This window comes from Puma concolor, chromosome B2 (genome assembly GCF_028749965.1).
Source record: "Puma concolor isolate L17-30 chromosome B2, mPumCon1.1.hap2, whole genome shotgun sequence".
In the NCBI taxonomy this organism is placed as follows: Eukaryota; Metazoa; Chordata; class Mammalia; order Carnivora; family Felidae; genus Puma; species Puma concolor.
The window spans coordinates 138,231,124-138,248,180 of NC_141671.1; the positions used below are offsets into that span (position 1 = coordinate 138,231,124).

The 17,057-nt window shown below is 45.0% G+C and overlaps 1 protein-coding gene across 1 annotated transcript in view; it reads left to right on the top strand.

Moving 5' to 3' along the window:
* AKAP12 (A-kinase anchoring protein 12) overlaps positions 1-17,057 on the top strand; it is a 103,581-nt gene that overhangs the window by 49,150 nt on the left and 37,374 nt on the right. The window contains exon 2 of the mRNA XM_086708123.1: positions 7,441-7,555. Within this exon, the coding sequence (XP_086564249.1) occupies positions 7,441-7,555 (115 nt within the window). The remainder of the gene's footprint in view (positions 1-7,440; positions 7,556-17,057) is intronic.

The following is a 17,057-nucleotide window of genomic DNA, read 5'->3' on the forward strand; positions in this document are numbered from 1 at the left end:
TAAAAGAAAAGCAAACCTTTCAAAACCCATAATTCTGTTGGTGTTCTGTAATTGACCTCTAAATTAGAAGGAAACTTTTAGCTTAAACATAACCCAGGCTGGCTGGTATTGTCACGATGACTTTTTTTTTTTTAAATAAATGTTTATTCAGTTTTGAGAGAGAGTGTGTGAGCAGGGAAGGGGCAGAGAGAGAGGGGGGCACAGAAGATCTGAAGCAGGTTCTGCACTGACAGCAAGCCAGCCTGATGCAGGCCTGGAACCCACGAACTGTGAGATCGTGACCTGAGCTGAAGTCGGTCGCTCAGCCAACAGAGCCACCCAGGTGTCCCGACAATGATTTGTATTCTTACAGCCTGTGTCATTTTTGCGAAATGGATTGACTGGGGTTTTTTCCTTCAATCAGAAATTCTGCTCTTAAGAAACTCAGTGCCCAGGCAGAACATGCTCACTCGCGTTAGGCCGTGTGTGCAGCTTAGGTCACCTGGGGTGAGTCCCGGCTTCCCCACACATCTTGGCTCAGCCCCTTGGGTGCAGTACCTCTCCCCTTCTGCTGGCCATAAAGTGGGGGTGATGGTAAGAGTTTCCTTAAGGTGGACGGTTAAATTAGCAAATGTATATAAACGACATTGGTGATATGGGTCCATAATACATGTACTAATATCTCGGGAGCCTCGGGTAGCCTGGTGTAGAGCTGTGATAGTCTTGGCTGTGTCTTCGTCAATATTTTTGGTTAATGGTGTGGCCGAGGAGGTTATTTAAATGGTAATCACATTTGGAGATCATGTGAACAGATGGGTGAAAGGTCCATGGGATCAGTTTGGTCCATTGCTCAGAGGATCTGAAAAGATTTGTGAACCCTGGAAAGCCAGGTTATTAGCATGTGATAGCCTCAGAATCTGGATTTTAAGTTTCAAAGCATTTTCACCTTTGCAATGATAAAGTAAATAAAAAGGAAGCCATGCCTTCATATAATATATATTAGTTATGCCTCAAACAAAGCAAAACAAAACTGTGTCTCTTCCCCAACACCCTTGCAAAGGGCAGAATAACTAAAATTCCAGAGGCAGCATTTGTTAAAGATTTTGTGTAATGTTGTTACAGTTTTTTTTTAATGTTTATACAAACATCCGAGGGAGCCCTCCCATCCCCATCCTTCTCTTTCTCCCTCCCTATAAGTGGGTTATTTTTGTCTTATTTTTTTCTATTAAAAAAAAATTTTTTTTTAAATGTTTATTTGTGTTGGAGAGACAGAGAGAGACAGAGCACGAGCCAGGGAGGGGCAGAGAGAGAGAGGGAGACACAGAATCCGAAGCAGGCTCCAGGCTCTGAGCTGTCAGCACAGAGCCCGACGCGGGGCTCGAACTCACGAACTGTGAGATCATGACCTGAGCGAAGTCGGACGCTTAACTGACTGAGCCACCCAGGCGCCCCTATTTTGTCTTATTTTAAACACATAAAGGAATCAAACATTCTCTATAACTTGCTTTTCTCACTTAAACTGGAGACATCTACCTATGTCGGGGTGTCTAGGTTGACCACGTTCCCTTTGATGCTGTTATGTGGGTTGTGTGTTGTGTGTCATTGTCCCTATACCTGTGTAAGGAGGGAAAGCCATGTCTGCTAGAATAGTGTGGTGGGTGGGTATGCACATTCCAATTGTTTCTGGCTATTTCCAAATGGCTTCCCAAAGACATTGTTTACAGAATGATAGTCTCATCTCTATTTTCTTCTATTTGACAATTTTATTTTTATTTATTTATTTGTTAATTTTTTTTAAACGTTTATTTATTTTTGAGGGAGACACAGAGCATGAGCTGGGGAGGGGCAGAGAGAGAGAGGGAGACACAGAATCCGAAGCAGGCTCCGGGCTCTGAGCTGTCAGCACAGAGCCCGACGCGGGGCTCGAACTCACGAACCGTGAGATCATGACCTGAGCGAAGTCGGACGCTCAACCGACTGAGCCACCCAGGCGCCCCATATTTGACAGTTTTAAAGGTTTCCTTCAAAATGCTCTATATTAGAATGGAGAAAAAGACATTGAAGAGTTTTCCTTACAAGTTTTGTCAGGGATTTAAAATCCCCCCGGATCATCTTTTTTTCCCCCATATCGTTTGTGCGTGTGTGTCCCTGTCATACTGACTCGCTTCTGGTTGCTCCTGCTCACACCCACCTAACATTCCGTTTCTGGGGCTTTGCCAGAATTGCACCGGTTGGAACCTCATTTACTGCAAGCAGGGCAGGACTGTGGGGGTCAGTGTCACCTGTGATGGTCAGCTGATCATCCGATGAGAACATAGACAACGAGGGTCACGTCTGTGGTGAAAGAAGTTGCTTCAGCAGGCTCATCTCCTCTACCCCCAACATCCCGAGAGCTGTCGAGAGCCCATCTGTTTTGTTCATTGTTTAACTCATTCATTAAAGAGCTTAATTCTCCTGGGGCCCCTGGCTGGCTCCATCAGTGGAGTGTGTGATCCTTGACCTCAGGGTTGTGGGTTTGAGCCCCATGTCGGGCGTAGAGACTACTTAAAAATAAAACCTTAAAAAAGAGAGAAAAGAGCTTGAGACTCCCACTGCTTACTCTGCAAAGGGGCTCAGAGCAAGTCGTGGGCAGTCCAGTGGAGGAGGAAGAGGAACGAAGTCTGGTAGTTTCTTTCTGCAGTGTCCCGGCTGCCATTTTGGAGATTCCAAAATCTTCTAGGAACGAGAGGAAAATGCTGCTGGAGGCACTGAGATGTTTTTTAAAGCTTGTTTAGTCGTAATGTGGGAATGCTTCACGGGAATAAACTCTGGCTGACCCACTCAAAGGATATAAGCTTGAAAACATTTAGGGTTTTGATTTGCTCAAAAGAGGCGTTTACACTTTTTGAAGCACAGATCCAGTGGGAATAGAGGTTTTCTGGTGCTCCTTATGTTCAAATGCAGAGAGCATGTCTTTTTTTTTAATTTTTTTTTTTTCCAACGTTTATTTATTTTTGGGACAGAGAGAGACAGAGCATGAACGGGGGAGGGGCAGAGAGAGAGGGAGACACAGAATCGGAAACAGGCTCCAGGCTCTGAGCCATCAGCCCAGAGCCTGACGCGGGGCTCGAACTCCTGGACCGCGAGATCGTGACCTGGCTGAAGTCGGACGCTTAACCGACTGCGCCACCCAGGCGCCCCTGAGAGCATGTCTTTTAAGTCTAGTGTCTATCTCTGTGTTTGTACAAGTGTAGAAGTAAGTACAGAAGGGTTGGAGAAAGCTGAGTGAGGAAGCTTCAGAATGAAAGAAGGGAGTAGAAATTTCCGCTTTTTCTTTTCTGGAAACTTGAGTCCCGACACTGCTTTCCTCCCTGAAGTAGATGACCCGTAACACTACATCCGGCTCCGACATTCACCTCCCGTGTCACTAAGTTGTGCGACTGCCTCCTTCAGTGTAACTGATAAATCAATCCTTGTCTTCTGTGGGCATTTGAATTACAGACAAAAGAGAATGGCTGAGGACAACTCAGATAGGTGCTAATTGACAACGAAATGCATCCACTATGTATGAAATAATCAGGCATAAAACATGTATTCTCCCTTTTTAAAAAAATGCTTATAAATACATATACACATAAGAAAAGACAGAAAGGACTTAAATGTTAAGGAACAGTGGGTTAGGTTTCTTACAATTTGAGGTGACCTTAATTTATTGGTAACTCTCAGAAGCACCTGGAACTTTAACAGTAGTATCAACTGTGTAAATGGTTGGGGTTGGGAAAAAAGGAAAACAAAAACACTATTTTTTTTTTTTTTTTATTTTTTTTAAATTTTTTTTTTTTTAAACGTTTATTTATTTTTTTGGGACAGAGAGAGACAGAGCATGAACGGGGGAGGGGCAGAGAGAGAGGGAGACACAGAATCAGAAACAGGCTCCAGGCTCTGAGCCATCAGCCCAGAGCCCGACGCGGGGCTCGAACTCACGGACCGGGAGATCGTGACCTGGCTGAAGTCGGACGCTCAACCGACTGCGCCACCCAGGCGCCCCAAACACTATTTTTGTCACAGACAAAAGTGAGTTTTTCCTTCTACAAGATTATGTAAACAGCATCTCTAAGCAAAACACAGAATGGTGGAAATATCCGAATATGGCTAGGAATGAAGTCCCATTTTTGTGTGGAGTGTTGGTGTCTCCTGGGCTGTGAATGTTCACTTGGGGGGTATCACCCGTGGGGGTCAAAGCTTGGGTGGCCCACTCGCTTTGAGACTCAAGCTATGCTTGTAACAAAATTGGCTCAAAACTCAGTTTCAATAATATCCCTGTCATATATTGTCTGGTACCAACGTTAATCCATCAAGTGCTTTTTGGAAATAGGGACAGGGTCCTGTGGTCACTGGAAATAACTAATCCATAATCATCACACTTTGGGTATAAGGAGGGCTAGCAAGTGATGTCAGATTTTAAGACTCATCTGATGTTATTTAATGTACTTCATTATATGTATGTAACATTTACGAGGAGAGGAAAGTTTGTGCCTGTGTCCTGTAGATGTTTTGCATTTTAAAACACTCAGGGGGCGCCTGGGTGGCGCAGTCGGTTGAGCATCCGACTTCAGCCAGGTCACGATCTCGCGGTCCGTGAGTTCGAGCCCCGCATCGGGCTCTGGGCTGATGGCTCGGAGCCTGGAGCCTGTTTCCGATTCTGTGTCTCCCTCTCTCTCTGCCCCTCCCCCGTTCATGCTCTGTCTCTCTCTGTCCCAAAAATAAATAAATGTTGAAAAAAAAAAATAAAAAAAATAAAAACACTCAGTTTGGCTCTGGGTAAAGATAGCTTGAGTTTGACAATTCGTAAAGAATTATGAGAACTCTTCCAGGAATTATGGAAATTCTGTAGGATTCTAAACGGTAAAACTTCAAACTGTTGGTTCCTAAACAAGGGGCACAGTTGCCCAACGTTTATTGCATTGAAAAATTGAGGCATTAAAACTGCTTTCTTAGGGTGCCTGGGTGGCTCAGTCCGTTGAGCGGCCGACTCTTGGTTTTGGCTCAGGTCACGCACAGTCTTGTGGTTTCGTGAGCTCAAGCCCTGCCTGGGGCCCTGCGCTGGCAGCACTGAGCCTGCTTGGGATTCTCTCTCTCTATTCCTCTCTCTCTCTCTCTGCCCCTCCCCTACTCATGCTATCTCTGTCTCTCAAAATAAATAAACTTAAGACAACACACTGCTTTCTCATGTTCCCCATTTAGTTTGCACATCATGGTGCATGCACATCAAGCATTTTTTAGATTGAAGATCCACGGGATTTCTGCGGAGCTCGCAATAATATACGTTCCCTGCTTTCCTCCTGCCTCTTCTTCACGTTGCTAATCAAATCTGACTTGGACGTGTTCACATAACCAGTGATATTTAGTCCAAATACTCTTAAACGCTGACCTTTTTGCTAATGGGCATTGTGGAGACCTCCCTCCCCACCCTCACCCCCACTTTTGTCTTTAGGTTTCATTTCAGACTCCTATCTTTCATAGTTGGGTAAGAGAAGACTTTAAGTGGAAATGTAATCTGAGCATTCTCATAAGTAGACTCAGCGTGGGCATTTTGAAGCCGACTCTTCCATCTGTGGAGTAAGTATTAAAGTGCAGTGGTATTATTTCAGGAGGCAGCCCGTGCCGCCGAAGGGCAGCTTTGCTGGGAGCCGGCAACAGCCAGGTGAAATCAATTTAGCTCAGTTCAAGACTTCCCGATTGACATGTCTTGAACCTGCTGTCCCTTCAAGGCTGCTATCAAAGTCAGTGGTTTGGCCAATGTGCTCTGCTAGCCTGTAAGCAGCACGGACTGATGCCAAGGGGAGTGGTGGGCCCGGAGATTTCTTTGGGCTGGGCGGGTCTGGAGACTGCGGAATACTCTTAGTGCCATTTTTTTTTTTTTTTAATTTTTTTCTTAATGTTTTTATTTATTTTTGAGACAGGGTGAGACAGAGCATGAGCAGGGAAGGGGCAGAGAGAGAGGGAGACACAGAATCCGAAGCAGGCTCCAGGCTCCGAGCCATCAGCACAGAGCCCGACGCGGGGCTCGAACTCACGAGCCGTGAGATCATGACCTGAGCTGAAGTTGGACGCTCAACCGACTGAGCCACCCAGGCGCCCCTCTTAGTGCCATTTTATCGTTACGCACCGCAACAGGTCCTTCAGCAACCTGTAGTGCTGTGGAAAAAACCCTGGAAGTTCTTGGTGGGGAGTGCTGGCCTTCGGGCTGTGGTGCTTCCGTCTGAGCTGTGGGATCTGTGGCCTGCCAACCCCCACCCTCTGTGATCCCACTGGGTTCCACTGTTCCCTGCTGTGAAATGGAAATAACAGCACCTGCCTACATTGGTTTTCATATACTGGGAAATGTGTGCGGATTGTAAAACATTGTTGACATCCTGAGGTTCCTAAATGGTTATTGAGCTATTTTTGTAATAGCCTTAACACTTTTTACCTATATTCTCAGGTTTAAAAAAAAAAAATAATAATAATATAGGGGCGCCTGGGTAGCTCAGTCGGTTAAGCATCCGACTTCAGCTCAGGTCCGTGAATTAGAGCCCCGTGTCGGGCTCTGTGCTGACAGCTTGGAGCCTGGAGCCTGCTTCGGATTCTTTGTCTCCCTCTCTCCCTCTCTCTCTGCTCATGCTCTGTTCATGCTCTGTCTGTCTCTGTCTCAGAAATAAATAAACATTAAAACAAAATAACGGTATATCTATATGTCTACTATTTTTGCAACCGAAAACATCATTTGCATAGGGTATTCTCCGGGTTAGAGGACCAATGTCCATTTTAGTAACATTTTAAAGAAAAAACTGACTCGGGAAAGCATGTGTGACGCATCTCTTCTTTGTTCTCTTGTCTCTGAGTACACTGGTCTTCAAACCATGGGGTTCCTAATTTGCCTCCCTTCTCTGCCTCCCCTGCACCTTTCTTTTCTCATACGCCCATCACGTGGGAACTTCAGTCTCCGCTTTATCCGTACTCCCTTTTCTCCCAACACCCCATAGGTTGGGGCTCCTCTGTTTATTGTGACTTGTGTTTCTCCACCATGACAGTTTCCACAGTTGTTTATTTACATGTCTGCCCTCTCGCCTGGGAAGGTCATATTGTCACTTAGGTGTATTCTGGTCAAATGTATAAGCTGCATCTAAACACAAGGAAAAACGTTGCTTTAAAGAAAACAACATTTTTTTCTTGAGGTCTGCTTTTGATGGAGGTTTGTAAGCTCGAGGGGGCTGGGACCACACCTGACTTACTCGTTGTATATTCGATAGGACTGGGCTGTATGTCAGGGATGTGGCATTTAGGTGAGTGAATGGATGAAGGAGTGATGCACACATTTGCCCTGATACAAAGCCGTATCTGCGCCCGGGACCTTTTGTAAGGTAGCGGGATCATGCAGCGTAATAAAAGACTTAAATCTTCATCGTCATTGAAGTTTACGCGGTTTTGCTTTCCGTGTAGCTCCTCCAGAAGAATGGTCAGCTGTCTCCTGCCGATGGCTTAGCTGAGGAAGAAGATTTCAGCCCCCAGGAGGGAGCCCTGAATGGCCAGGAAGAAGAAGTCCCTGTCACAGATGGTAAGCTGCCTCTTCGGGCTCTGGGCAGAAGCAGGGGCTGGAGGGTGGACGACACCTGCAATGAATCCGTGCAAAAGAAGGAAAACAGGCCTGGGAAGAATATGGAACATCCCGCCTGGGGTTGCCTGATTTCGACAACAAAAGCGATCAATTGGCTCCAAAGGGAAATATTTCTCTATACTTAGGTGTAGGAGTGAAGTCACGTTTCATGTTTCTTAGATATTTTTATCTGGAACTTTTTTTTTTTTTTGCCTTCTCTCAACTACTCGTCTGGTGTTCACTGTCATTCCTGTGAATTCTTGTTGGAAACCCCAGAGTTGTGGTTGCTTTAAGAGTCAGTCTCTCTCACTCTGGAGAGTAGCCTCCTCTCGCACAGATTTTTCTAGTTGTGTATGTTTCAGGATGCACGCTTCTCTTTGCCCAGGCTACGATGTGTTGTGTGTTTTCTAGCTCTTGAGACTACCAGGTCCCACGGGGGTGGTTACTAGAAAGCGAATCTTTCACCACATTGTCACCTAGTTCGAGTCAGCCCCCGCGAGGTAGCAAGGACCATGGTTTAGGGTCATTAGGGTCAGAATCAAGTACCTTGACCGAGCACCCTTCTCTGTGGAAGGGCCACAGGTTGAAGAAGAAACTTCCTGTGTCTCCTCCTTCCATTCAATCGTAAACAAAGGGATAATTTCACAACCACTCTAGAAGACATATGAAATGATGATTTGGCATGCAGTGAATTGCGTCTTCTATGCAACATAAATAAGACAAATGTAGGGGAAAGCCCCATGAAAGGAGACTGGCCATGGCCTTGGTTAAATGAGACTCTCCTAACATGTGGAACCTGTTTCTCTTCTTGCTCAATACCCCCATGGAGCTACTTCAAGCAGCGAGCTGCTTTTGAAGTTGGTGGGAATACTGATCTTTATAGAACACCACAGGCACAATATAACGTTAGAAATATATACAGTCTCACAGAAGGGAGGATTTGCATGACCCGGTGTGAAAGTTTCAAATCATCTCTACCAAAATAATTGGAATGGCCCCAACTCAAATTCCAAAGGCCCGGGCTTTGTCCTTCCCATGGCAACTTTTGAATCGAGTCAAGCCACAGCAGGTTGGGAGCCTTCTATGGCCAAGCCAACTGTGCTCGGTGCTTCAGGGAAGATGAACAAACTGAGAAACGACCCACCACTGGTGGCGGGGTTGGGGGGACGACAAGAAGCGGGTCTGTAGAAGGATCAAAGGAAGGTTAAGACAAAGCAGCGTGGTGGTTATCATGTGAGTTTTGCAAGGAGTGAGAGCTGCCCTCCGTTCTGGTGGTGCAATCATTTGAGATCCAAGGGTGGATAAGATCTGGGGACGGAGGCAGGGTAGGGGTTAGGTTTGTTGACAAGGGATGAGAGCCAAAGTGAGTAGAATAATAACAGCCAACACTTCGCAAGCTTTTCCTCTGGGTCCTGGATCTGTGCCTTTTGTGCAGTGTGGTCTTTAACGAGGCGGGTACTATTGTTCTCAAGGTTCAAACCCAGATCAGCAGATTCTCAAGCGTGAACTCTTAACTGCTGTGCCTTCACTGTGCTGAGCACGTCCAAAGCCTTGTCTGTTAGGACAGTGTCTTCTGAGCAAAGAATAGAATGAAAACCCAGCAAGGAAAGTGTACTAGATAACCGGGCTGTGAAAGCACAGTGCACTTGAGGAATATTTAGTAGCAATGTGGGATCACTGAAATACACCACCAAGGGAGAGCCTGGGTCAGGCAGGCTTCCTATCTGACGCTGGCTGATGGATGCGATCAGCAGAAGGCAGAGAAGGATCAAGGACATGCCTTAGCAGAAGATCATTCCATTGTCTCCCTAGGCTGACCTAGGCTTCTGATCATGGCCTTGGGGCTTGAGCAAATATCCAACACCTCCCTGCAAGAAAAGTGGCAATTAATATACCTTGCCCTTCAAAAGGCCTGAAAAGGCCTTGTCACCTACGAAAAGACAGGCAGGGGGCCTAGGGCTGCAAAGGCCACCACCTGAGGCCCTGCTTTTAGGATGAACTGTCATTCATTGACTTACTAGGGTCTCCAAGGGAGCTTGGTACACTGGTTTTTTTTCTTCTCCCTTTTACTTGCCTGGCACTGTAAATACGGACAGTCTTTAGGGCAAATTATTAAAAAAATATTTTTTCATGCTATTCTTTTGGGCAGTGATAGCCTAAGGCTGTATTTTATGGTTATTTCCAGAAAATCTCTTCCCCAGCGATGCTTACAATAATGTAAACAAAGGCATGATTTGGTGCGTAACACTTAATTGTAGGATTTGGGGGACCTGGGTTTCCACTCCTGTCCACAACAGTAAGAATAGATCTGACCCGTCTTGTTTCCTTGGAGAATTGACCAACAGTGTTGGTTCTGCCATAAATGGATCAATTAACGGGAGAAAACTGTGAACAAGGGCCATTCCTGCTAGAAGTTTCTTAATGTTTGTTTATTTTTGAGACAGAGAGACAGAGTGTGAGCGGGGGAGGGACAGAGAGAGACAACAGAATCAGAAGCGGGCTCCAGGCTCTGACCTGTCCGCACAAAGCTCACCGTGGGGCTCGAACTCACAAACTGGGAGATCATGACCTGAGCCGAAGTTCGATGCTTAACAGACTGAGCCACCCAGGTGCCCCCTGCTAGAGGGTTTTTAACTTAAAGTGGCCAAGGGGCATCTGGGTGGTTCAGCCTGTTGGGCATCTGATTTCGGCTTACATCATGATGTCGAGGTTGTGGGTTCGAGCCCCGCATTGGGTTCTGTGCTGACAGCTCAGAGCCTGGAGCCTGCTTTAGATTCTGTGTCTCCCCTCTCTCTCTCTCTGCCCCTTCCCTGCTTGCTCTCTCTCTCTTTCTTTCTCTTTCAGAAATAAACATTTAAAAAAAAAATTAAAGTGGCCGACTATATTTAGACAGAGCCAGAAGTGAAAATATTTTCTGACCTTAACTTGCTTGTTTTCTTGCTAAAACCAGGAATAGTGGGAATTCAGAACCAATCTTCTTCCTAGAATGAAAATGGAATCCTGTTTCCTTGTAAACTTTCCATAAATGACACAAAAAAGGAACTTCTTCCTAAATGCTAACCTGTGCAGCAGGGTTAAATATGTATATAGGTATTTTGTAGAGGACTTGAAGATTATGTAATTTCATGGGCCATCTTTTAGAAAGCAGACAATCAGAGTTGAAAACAAATAATTATTAAAATAAAAAAAAATTCACAACAAAATACTTTAGCCTTGGAGATTTACCCCTTCTGAATTCTTTTTGGGTGGTTTACCATTTATCAAAACTGCTTCTGTAGAACCACAACCTTTTCCCAATTAGAAAATTCTCTTGGGGTGCCTGGGTGGCCCAGTCGGTTAAGCATCTGACTCTTGATTTCGGCTCAGGTCGTGTTCTTGTGGTCATGAGATCGAGCCCTGCGTCAGGCTGTGTGCTGACAGCACAGAGTATGTTTGGGATTCTCTCTTCCTCTCTGTTTGCCCCTCCCTGGTTCACATGCTCTCTCTCTCTCTCTCTCTCTCTCTCTTTCTCTTTCTCTTTCTCTTTCTCGCTCTCTCTCTCAAAATAAACTTAAAAAAAAATTTATCATGCCATGTTATCCCCAGCATTCACAGTGGTTGCACGAGTGCCATTAGTTCTATGGAAAATCTGCTTCTGTTGAAAAGATTTTTAAAGAGCCCTCTCGGGACGCCTGGGTGGCTCAGTTGGTTAAGCGTCCGACTTCGGCTCAGGTCATGATCTCGCGGTCAGTGAGTTCAAGCCTCGCGTCGGGCTCTGGGCTGACAGCTCAGAGCCTGGAACCTGTTTCGGATTCTGTGTCTCCCTCTCTCTGACCCTCTCCCATTCATGCTCTGTCTCTCTCTGTCTCAAAAATAAATAAACGTTAAAAAAAAAAAATTAAAAAAAAATAAAATAAAGAGCCCTCTCTGTCCCAAACTGTCATTTTTTCATAGTCTGTGGCTTATGGATTTTCTGTGAATTAAATGCCTCAGCAAGAATGATTTTTTTAAAAAAAATTTTTTTTTTTCAACGTTTATTTCTTTTTGGGACAGAGAGAGACAGAGCATGAACGGGGGAGGAGCAGAGAGAGAGGGAGACACAGAATCGGAAACAGGCTCCAGGCTCTGAGCCGTCAGCCCAGAGCCCGACGCGGGGCTCGAACTCACGGACCGCGAGATCGTGACCTGGCTGAAGTCGGACGCTCAACCGACTGCGCCACCCAGGCGCCCCAAGAATGATTTTTAAAACATTACAGGGGCGCCTGGGTGGCGCAGTCGGTTGAGCGTCCGACTTCAGCCAGGTCACGATCTCGCGGTCCGTGAGTTCGAGCCCCGCGTCGGGCTCTGGGCTGACGGCTCAGAGCCTGGAGCCTGTTTCCGATTCTGTGTCTCCCTCTCTCTCTGCTCCTCCCCCGTTCATGCTCTGTCTCTCTCTGTCCCAAAAAGAAATAAACGTTGAAAAAAAAAAAAAAATTTAAAACATTACAGATTGGTCCAGGTCCATCCAATTTTAGATTTAAAACTTTTGCAAATTAAAACTTTCCGACTCAAAAAAAAAAAAAAAAAATTGTAGCCTTAGTATCTGTTGCACAGATTATTTTTTTTTTCCAGATGGGAAAATTCAATATTACAAAATCAAAAAACTTAAGACCTTCCTTATTTAGATGATATATTTTTATGAAATAAAGTACCTACTCCACTCATTGCCATGTGCATATTATCGATTGATTGTCTCAGATCTTCATGCATTTGGACTTATCATTTATAAGGCAGTCATTTCTGTTTCCTCTTTGAGATTTGCCTTTCTGCAAAGCAGACACAGCGAACATAAAGCACATGAATGCCATGATTTTTCCGTCTCCACAGGTCACATTTGTTTTTGTGAATAAACAAATCTTTTTTTGCTTTTAAATTTTTGTTCACGTGTGCGTTTATACTGGTCACGTGCCCCGAATGAGGATGTTTACACCAGCGACAATGGAGCGGTAGTCGGGGCTCTGCTCCTGACATTTGCCACTCTGGAGCCAGCAGCATTCCGAGTAGCAGCCAGCTTTGTTAAGCTGATCAGAACGGTAAGGAGGGTCATTGCTGGGATCCAGAGGCAATCCTGGGAAACGCCAAGAAAAATGTAAAAACAGGAAAACCCCAAATGTCACTTAAAACAGAAGTCTTTTAGAGAATGTGTTTCTTACATTCTGCAGGATTCCACTTTGCTACAGCATCTGGATATCGTCTCCCCGATACCGTAACAAAGACGGGGTATCCATCGCTCAAGTTATCTAGAAGCTTAATTTGCAACCTTATGGACAATTTCGTTTTCCTAATGGTGCTTAATGTCACTGTCTTAGCTTTTATTAAGTTTGCTGTTTGAAACCTGCCAGATTCTGGCGTTTAGTACCTAAGATCCTTTCCAAGTCTCTGTTAGAGGATGACCCCCCCCCCCCCCCCCATTCTTAACTGTGAAGAAACAGGATTCCATCATCCCTTTTCTATTTCAATTTATGACATAATTGGTACCTTGTTAGTATTCTCACGAAGTCATGCCTGTTGCCCAAATTACTACCCTCCATTCCTCCTTTATTTTTTCCCACATTGGGTTGTCAACATGTCACGTTGACTATGCCTGTCTCTTGCCTCCACTTCTGCTAAAATACAGGAACCACGGGCAGAGATTTCTTGGGGGGGGGGGGGGAGGTCTAGTCCATATGGTTCAGTGCTGAATCCCCCAAGTCTGAACTGTCTGGGAGCACCTGGGTGGCTCAGATGGTTGAGCATCCGACTTCAGCTCAGGTCATGATCTCACGGTCCCACAGGTCATGATCTCACGGTCCCACATCTGCTGCCAGCCTGTCAGTGCAGAGCCTGCTTCAGATCCTCTGTTCCCCCCCACCGCCCCCCCCCGCCCTTCCCAGCTTGCACTCTTCCAAAAATAAATAAATATTTAAACAGTGTCTGATACATAGTAAGTGCTCAACAAATACTTGAACACATGAAGGCATGTTTAAGTTGACATTAACTAACGAGTTAACATTTACTCATGAGAGAGGAGGATCTATTAGTTTTTCACCTTTGTGCAACTTAATGGATTTACCCCAGACCTCCTTTCCTTTGGTGCATCAGCACTAACAAAGCTGGATCCTTCCCAGCACACCATGCCGTGTTCTTACAGGTGCTTACTCTAGATTATCCAGGGGTTGATCGTGATGAAATGAGGACTCAGGAATGCTATCCCTCGTGAGTGCTCAGTAGACAAAGAGGAGCATCCCTCCCACCCCTGCTTTGGTTCGAATACAGTGTTATTGCCTGACATTTTCTCAAGCTGTATCCTGTTTTGTAATGTTTTGAAAACTAGAGGGAACACTCATAAAATAAGACTTGAACGTCAGCAAGAGAGTACTGTAGTTTGCAGTTTCTGGGAACCGGTTTTTATTCATGTTTTTTACAGGGATGTTTTTAGAGTGCCTCTCTGAAATTATGCCATTGACAGATAACTATTGCTTTCATCTTTAAAGAAACACAGGGTTTTTTTGCTTTATGTTTATTTATTTTGAGAGAGAGAGTGCACACATGCAAGTGTGCACACGTGAGCGAGGGAGGGGAAGAGAGAGGGGGCAAGACAGAGAATCCCAAGCAGTCTCCAGGGTGCTGGCAGAGAGCCCAACGTGGGGCTTGATCTCACAAACCATGAGATCATGACCTGAGCCTAAATCAAGAGTCAGAAGCTTAACTGACTGAGCCTCCAGGCGCCCCAGGGTTTTTTTTTTTTTTTTTCCTAGTAATTAACAGCTAACTAACAGCTAACCCTTATAGGGAAGAATTTCTTCCTGGAACTATATTCAAGTCTGACAGTGCAATGAACCTTTATTATTCCTTCTAACGTGAAAAATGGTGGTCAGGGTATGGAGTATGAGGAAAGGACTAGGAAGGACTTCTGGTCCTTTTTATGCTCGGTTTATTCTAGGCAACAGAAACATGGGGACACTGTTTTAGTCACTGTTTCTTTGTGTGTGTCACCTTGAGTTGAATGTATCCCCTTATCTCACTGATCATCAGTTTTCCTATGTAAAATCAGCATCCTCAGCCAACTCTGAAATTCTAGGACCGAGTAACATCAGAATTAACCAGTAATATAAACACTGAAAACCAAATGATGGGTTAGCCGCTGAAGACACCCAAGTGACCTTGGGCAGGTGGGAATCTACCTGGTAATTCCATTATGCCCTTTTGTGAAAACACTTTCTTTTTCCTCTAATCTTCTTTTAAAATTTTTTATAATGTTTATTTTTGAGAGAGAGAGAGAGTGAGAGAGAGTGGGTGCATGTGTGCGCGTAAGCAGGGGAGGGGCAGAGGGAAAGGGAGACACAGAATCCAAAGCAGGCACCAGGCTCTGAGCTGTCAGCACAGAGCCCAATGCAGGGCTCGAACCCAAGGACCCAGAGCTCATGACCTGAGCTGAAGTCAGGCGCTTAACTGACTCAGCCACCCTGGCGCCCCCTTTTTGTCCAAACTTAAAAGGCATCTTCTAGATTTGGGGCACATGGCTGGGTCAGTCGGTGGAATATATCACTCTTGATCTCGGGGTTTTAGGTTTGAGCCCCACATTGCCTGTAGGGATTACTTAAAAGTAAAAAAAAAAAAAATCTTAAAAAAAAAGTCTACTTCTATATTTGAAATTTTAATTTAATGAACAAGTTCAAGAGGGGAAAATCAAGATGTCTCAACAGATAATCATTTAGGTATAAAACAAAGATACGTAGCTTCACAAATGTGGCCACACGGTGATGTCTTTCCCCCTTATGGAAGATTGAAATTATATAATACGATTGGTTATGTCCCCACTGGGTGACAGTGATAAATTCCATATCTACTTGTCCTGAAGATGGGCATTCAACCTTAAGTTGCAGTAACCTTAAGACTTACATATAAATAGCTGTAGGTTTGAGGCTGGTCGAGTCCACTAAGCAGGGTCAACGTTGTGGTCCACTTGAGGAAACCCATAGGGGAGACGGTCTATAGGCTGGTCTGCGTTAGTTGCCAAGATTCAGATCCTTTCCCTTGGAGGGACTGAAGTGGCCTAAGGTTAATGGTTCTTTAATTGTGACTAAGCCCATTTGGAAATAATACATTATTTTAGCCATTTCATTTATTGAACGACAATCTTTTAGATGCTTTCTCAAAGACTGACTCATTTTTAAAATGGTTCCAATTTAGGGAGGAGCATGGAGGAAGAAGGACTCTTGATTTGGGGGCCGTGAGTTCAAGCTGCATGTTGGATAGAGAGATGATAAATAAACTTCAAAAAACTAAAACAATCCCGTTTTCACCTAACATAGCAACCCCCAGATGGATGGTTCCAGCAATGGTATATTCTCGAGCACAAGGTCCCTATGTTATATAAAGGAGGATGCTTTGGTAACTTCCAGAAGATACAGTCTCTGGGTTTAAATTCTGTCGAGTGAGTCTTATTCCTGAATACCATACTTTGTATGTTTACCAACTGCTTCTGCCCTTGAAGTGTCAGTGTAGTGTGATAGTAACATGTATGCAGTTCTTTTTGGTGAAGAGGAACATATAGGAGGTTTAGTTAATCGAATGAACTGGTTGCTTTCACCTGTCTTAACATGGACACCAGAGTTTAGAGACAGACAAACACAAGGCGGTTATCCTTGTATCAGGCTGTATCAGTTTCCGAGGGCTGTCCCAACAAAATAGATCAGAACAGGTGGCTTAAACAGAAATTTATTTTCTTACAACTCTCGAGGCTGTGAAGTCCCAAGTTCAAGGTGTCAGCAGGTTCAGTTTCCCCGAGGCCTCTCCTTGGCTCTCCTTGTGGCTGTGTTCAGTCTTTCCCCTATGTATGCACAGCCCTGGCTTCTGTGTGTCTCATGCTTTTTATAAGGATGCCGTCAGGTTGGATTTGGCCCATGACAGGGATCTCTCTCTAAATTAATCACCTCCCTAAATACAGGCGCATTCTGCTATGCTGGGGGTTTCAGGCTTTAACTGTGCAGAGGGCACAGTTCAGCCCCGAACACCTGCCTGCATGATCTGCAAAATCTGGTTTAGTGGCCTTAGTGAAAGGGAACTTGGAGGTGGTCTAGACCAGGCTTCTGCCCCCCCATACAGGCGGCTCTTCTGCTTAAACCTGCTCTGCTGTGTTCCCAGGACTGCCTCCTGGAACTACATAGAACGGACTCACCTCCTTTTTCCACATGGTAGCCCTCTAAGTATTTGAAAACATTTATCCTGTCTTTCCTTTAATCTTTTCTTCTCTAGGCAAAACATTTCCAGAGAAAATAAGCTGTCTCACGTTTAAAGAAAAATGCCAGTGCTTATTATGTATTTCGAGTATGCATGTGCTTGATGGAAACTTGCCAGGCACAACTGGGTTTCAATTTAAATATTCCTGCTTTTTGGGGCGCCTGGGTGGCTCAGTCGGTTAAGCGTCCGACTTTGACTCAGGTCACGATCTCGAGGTCCGTGA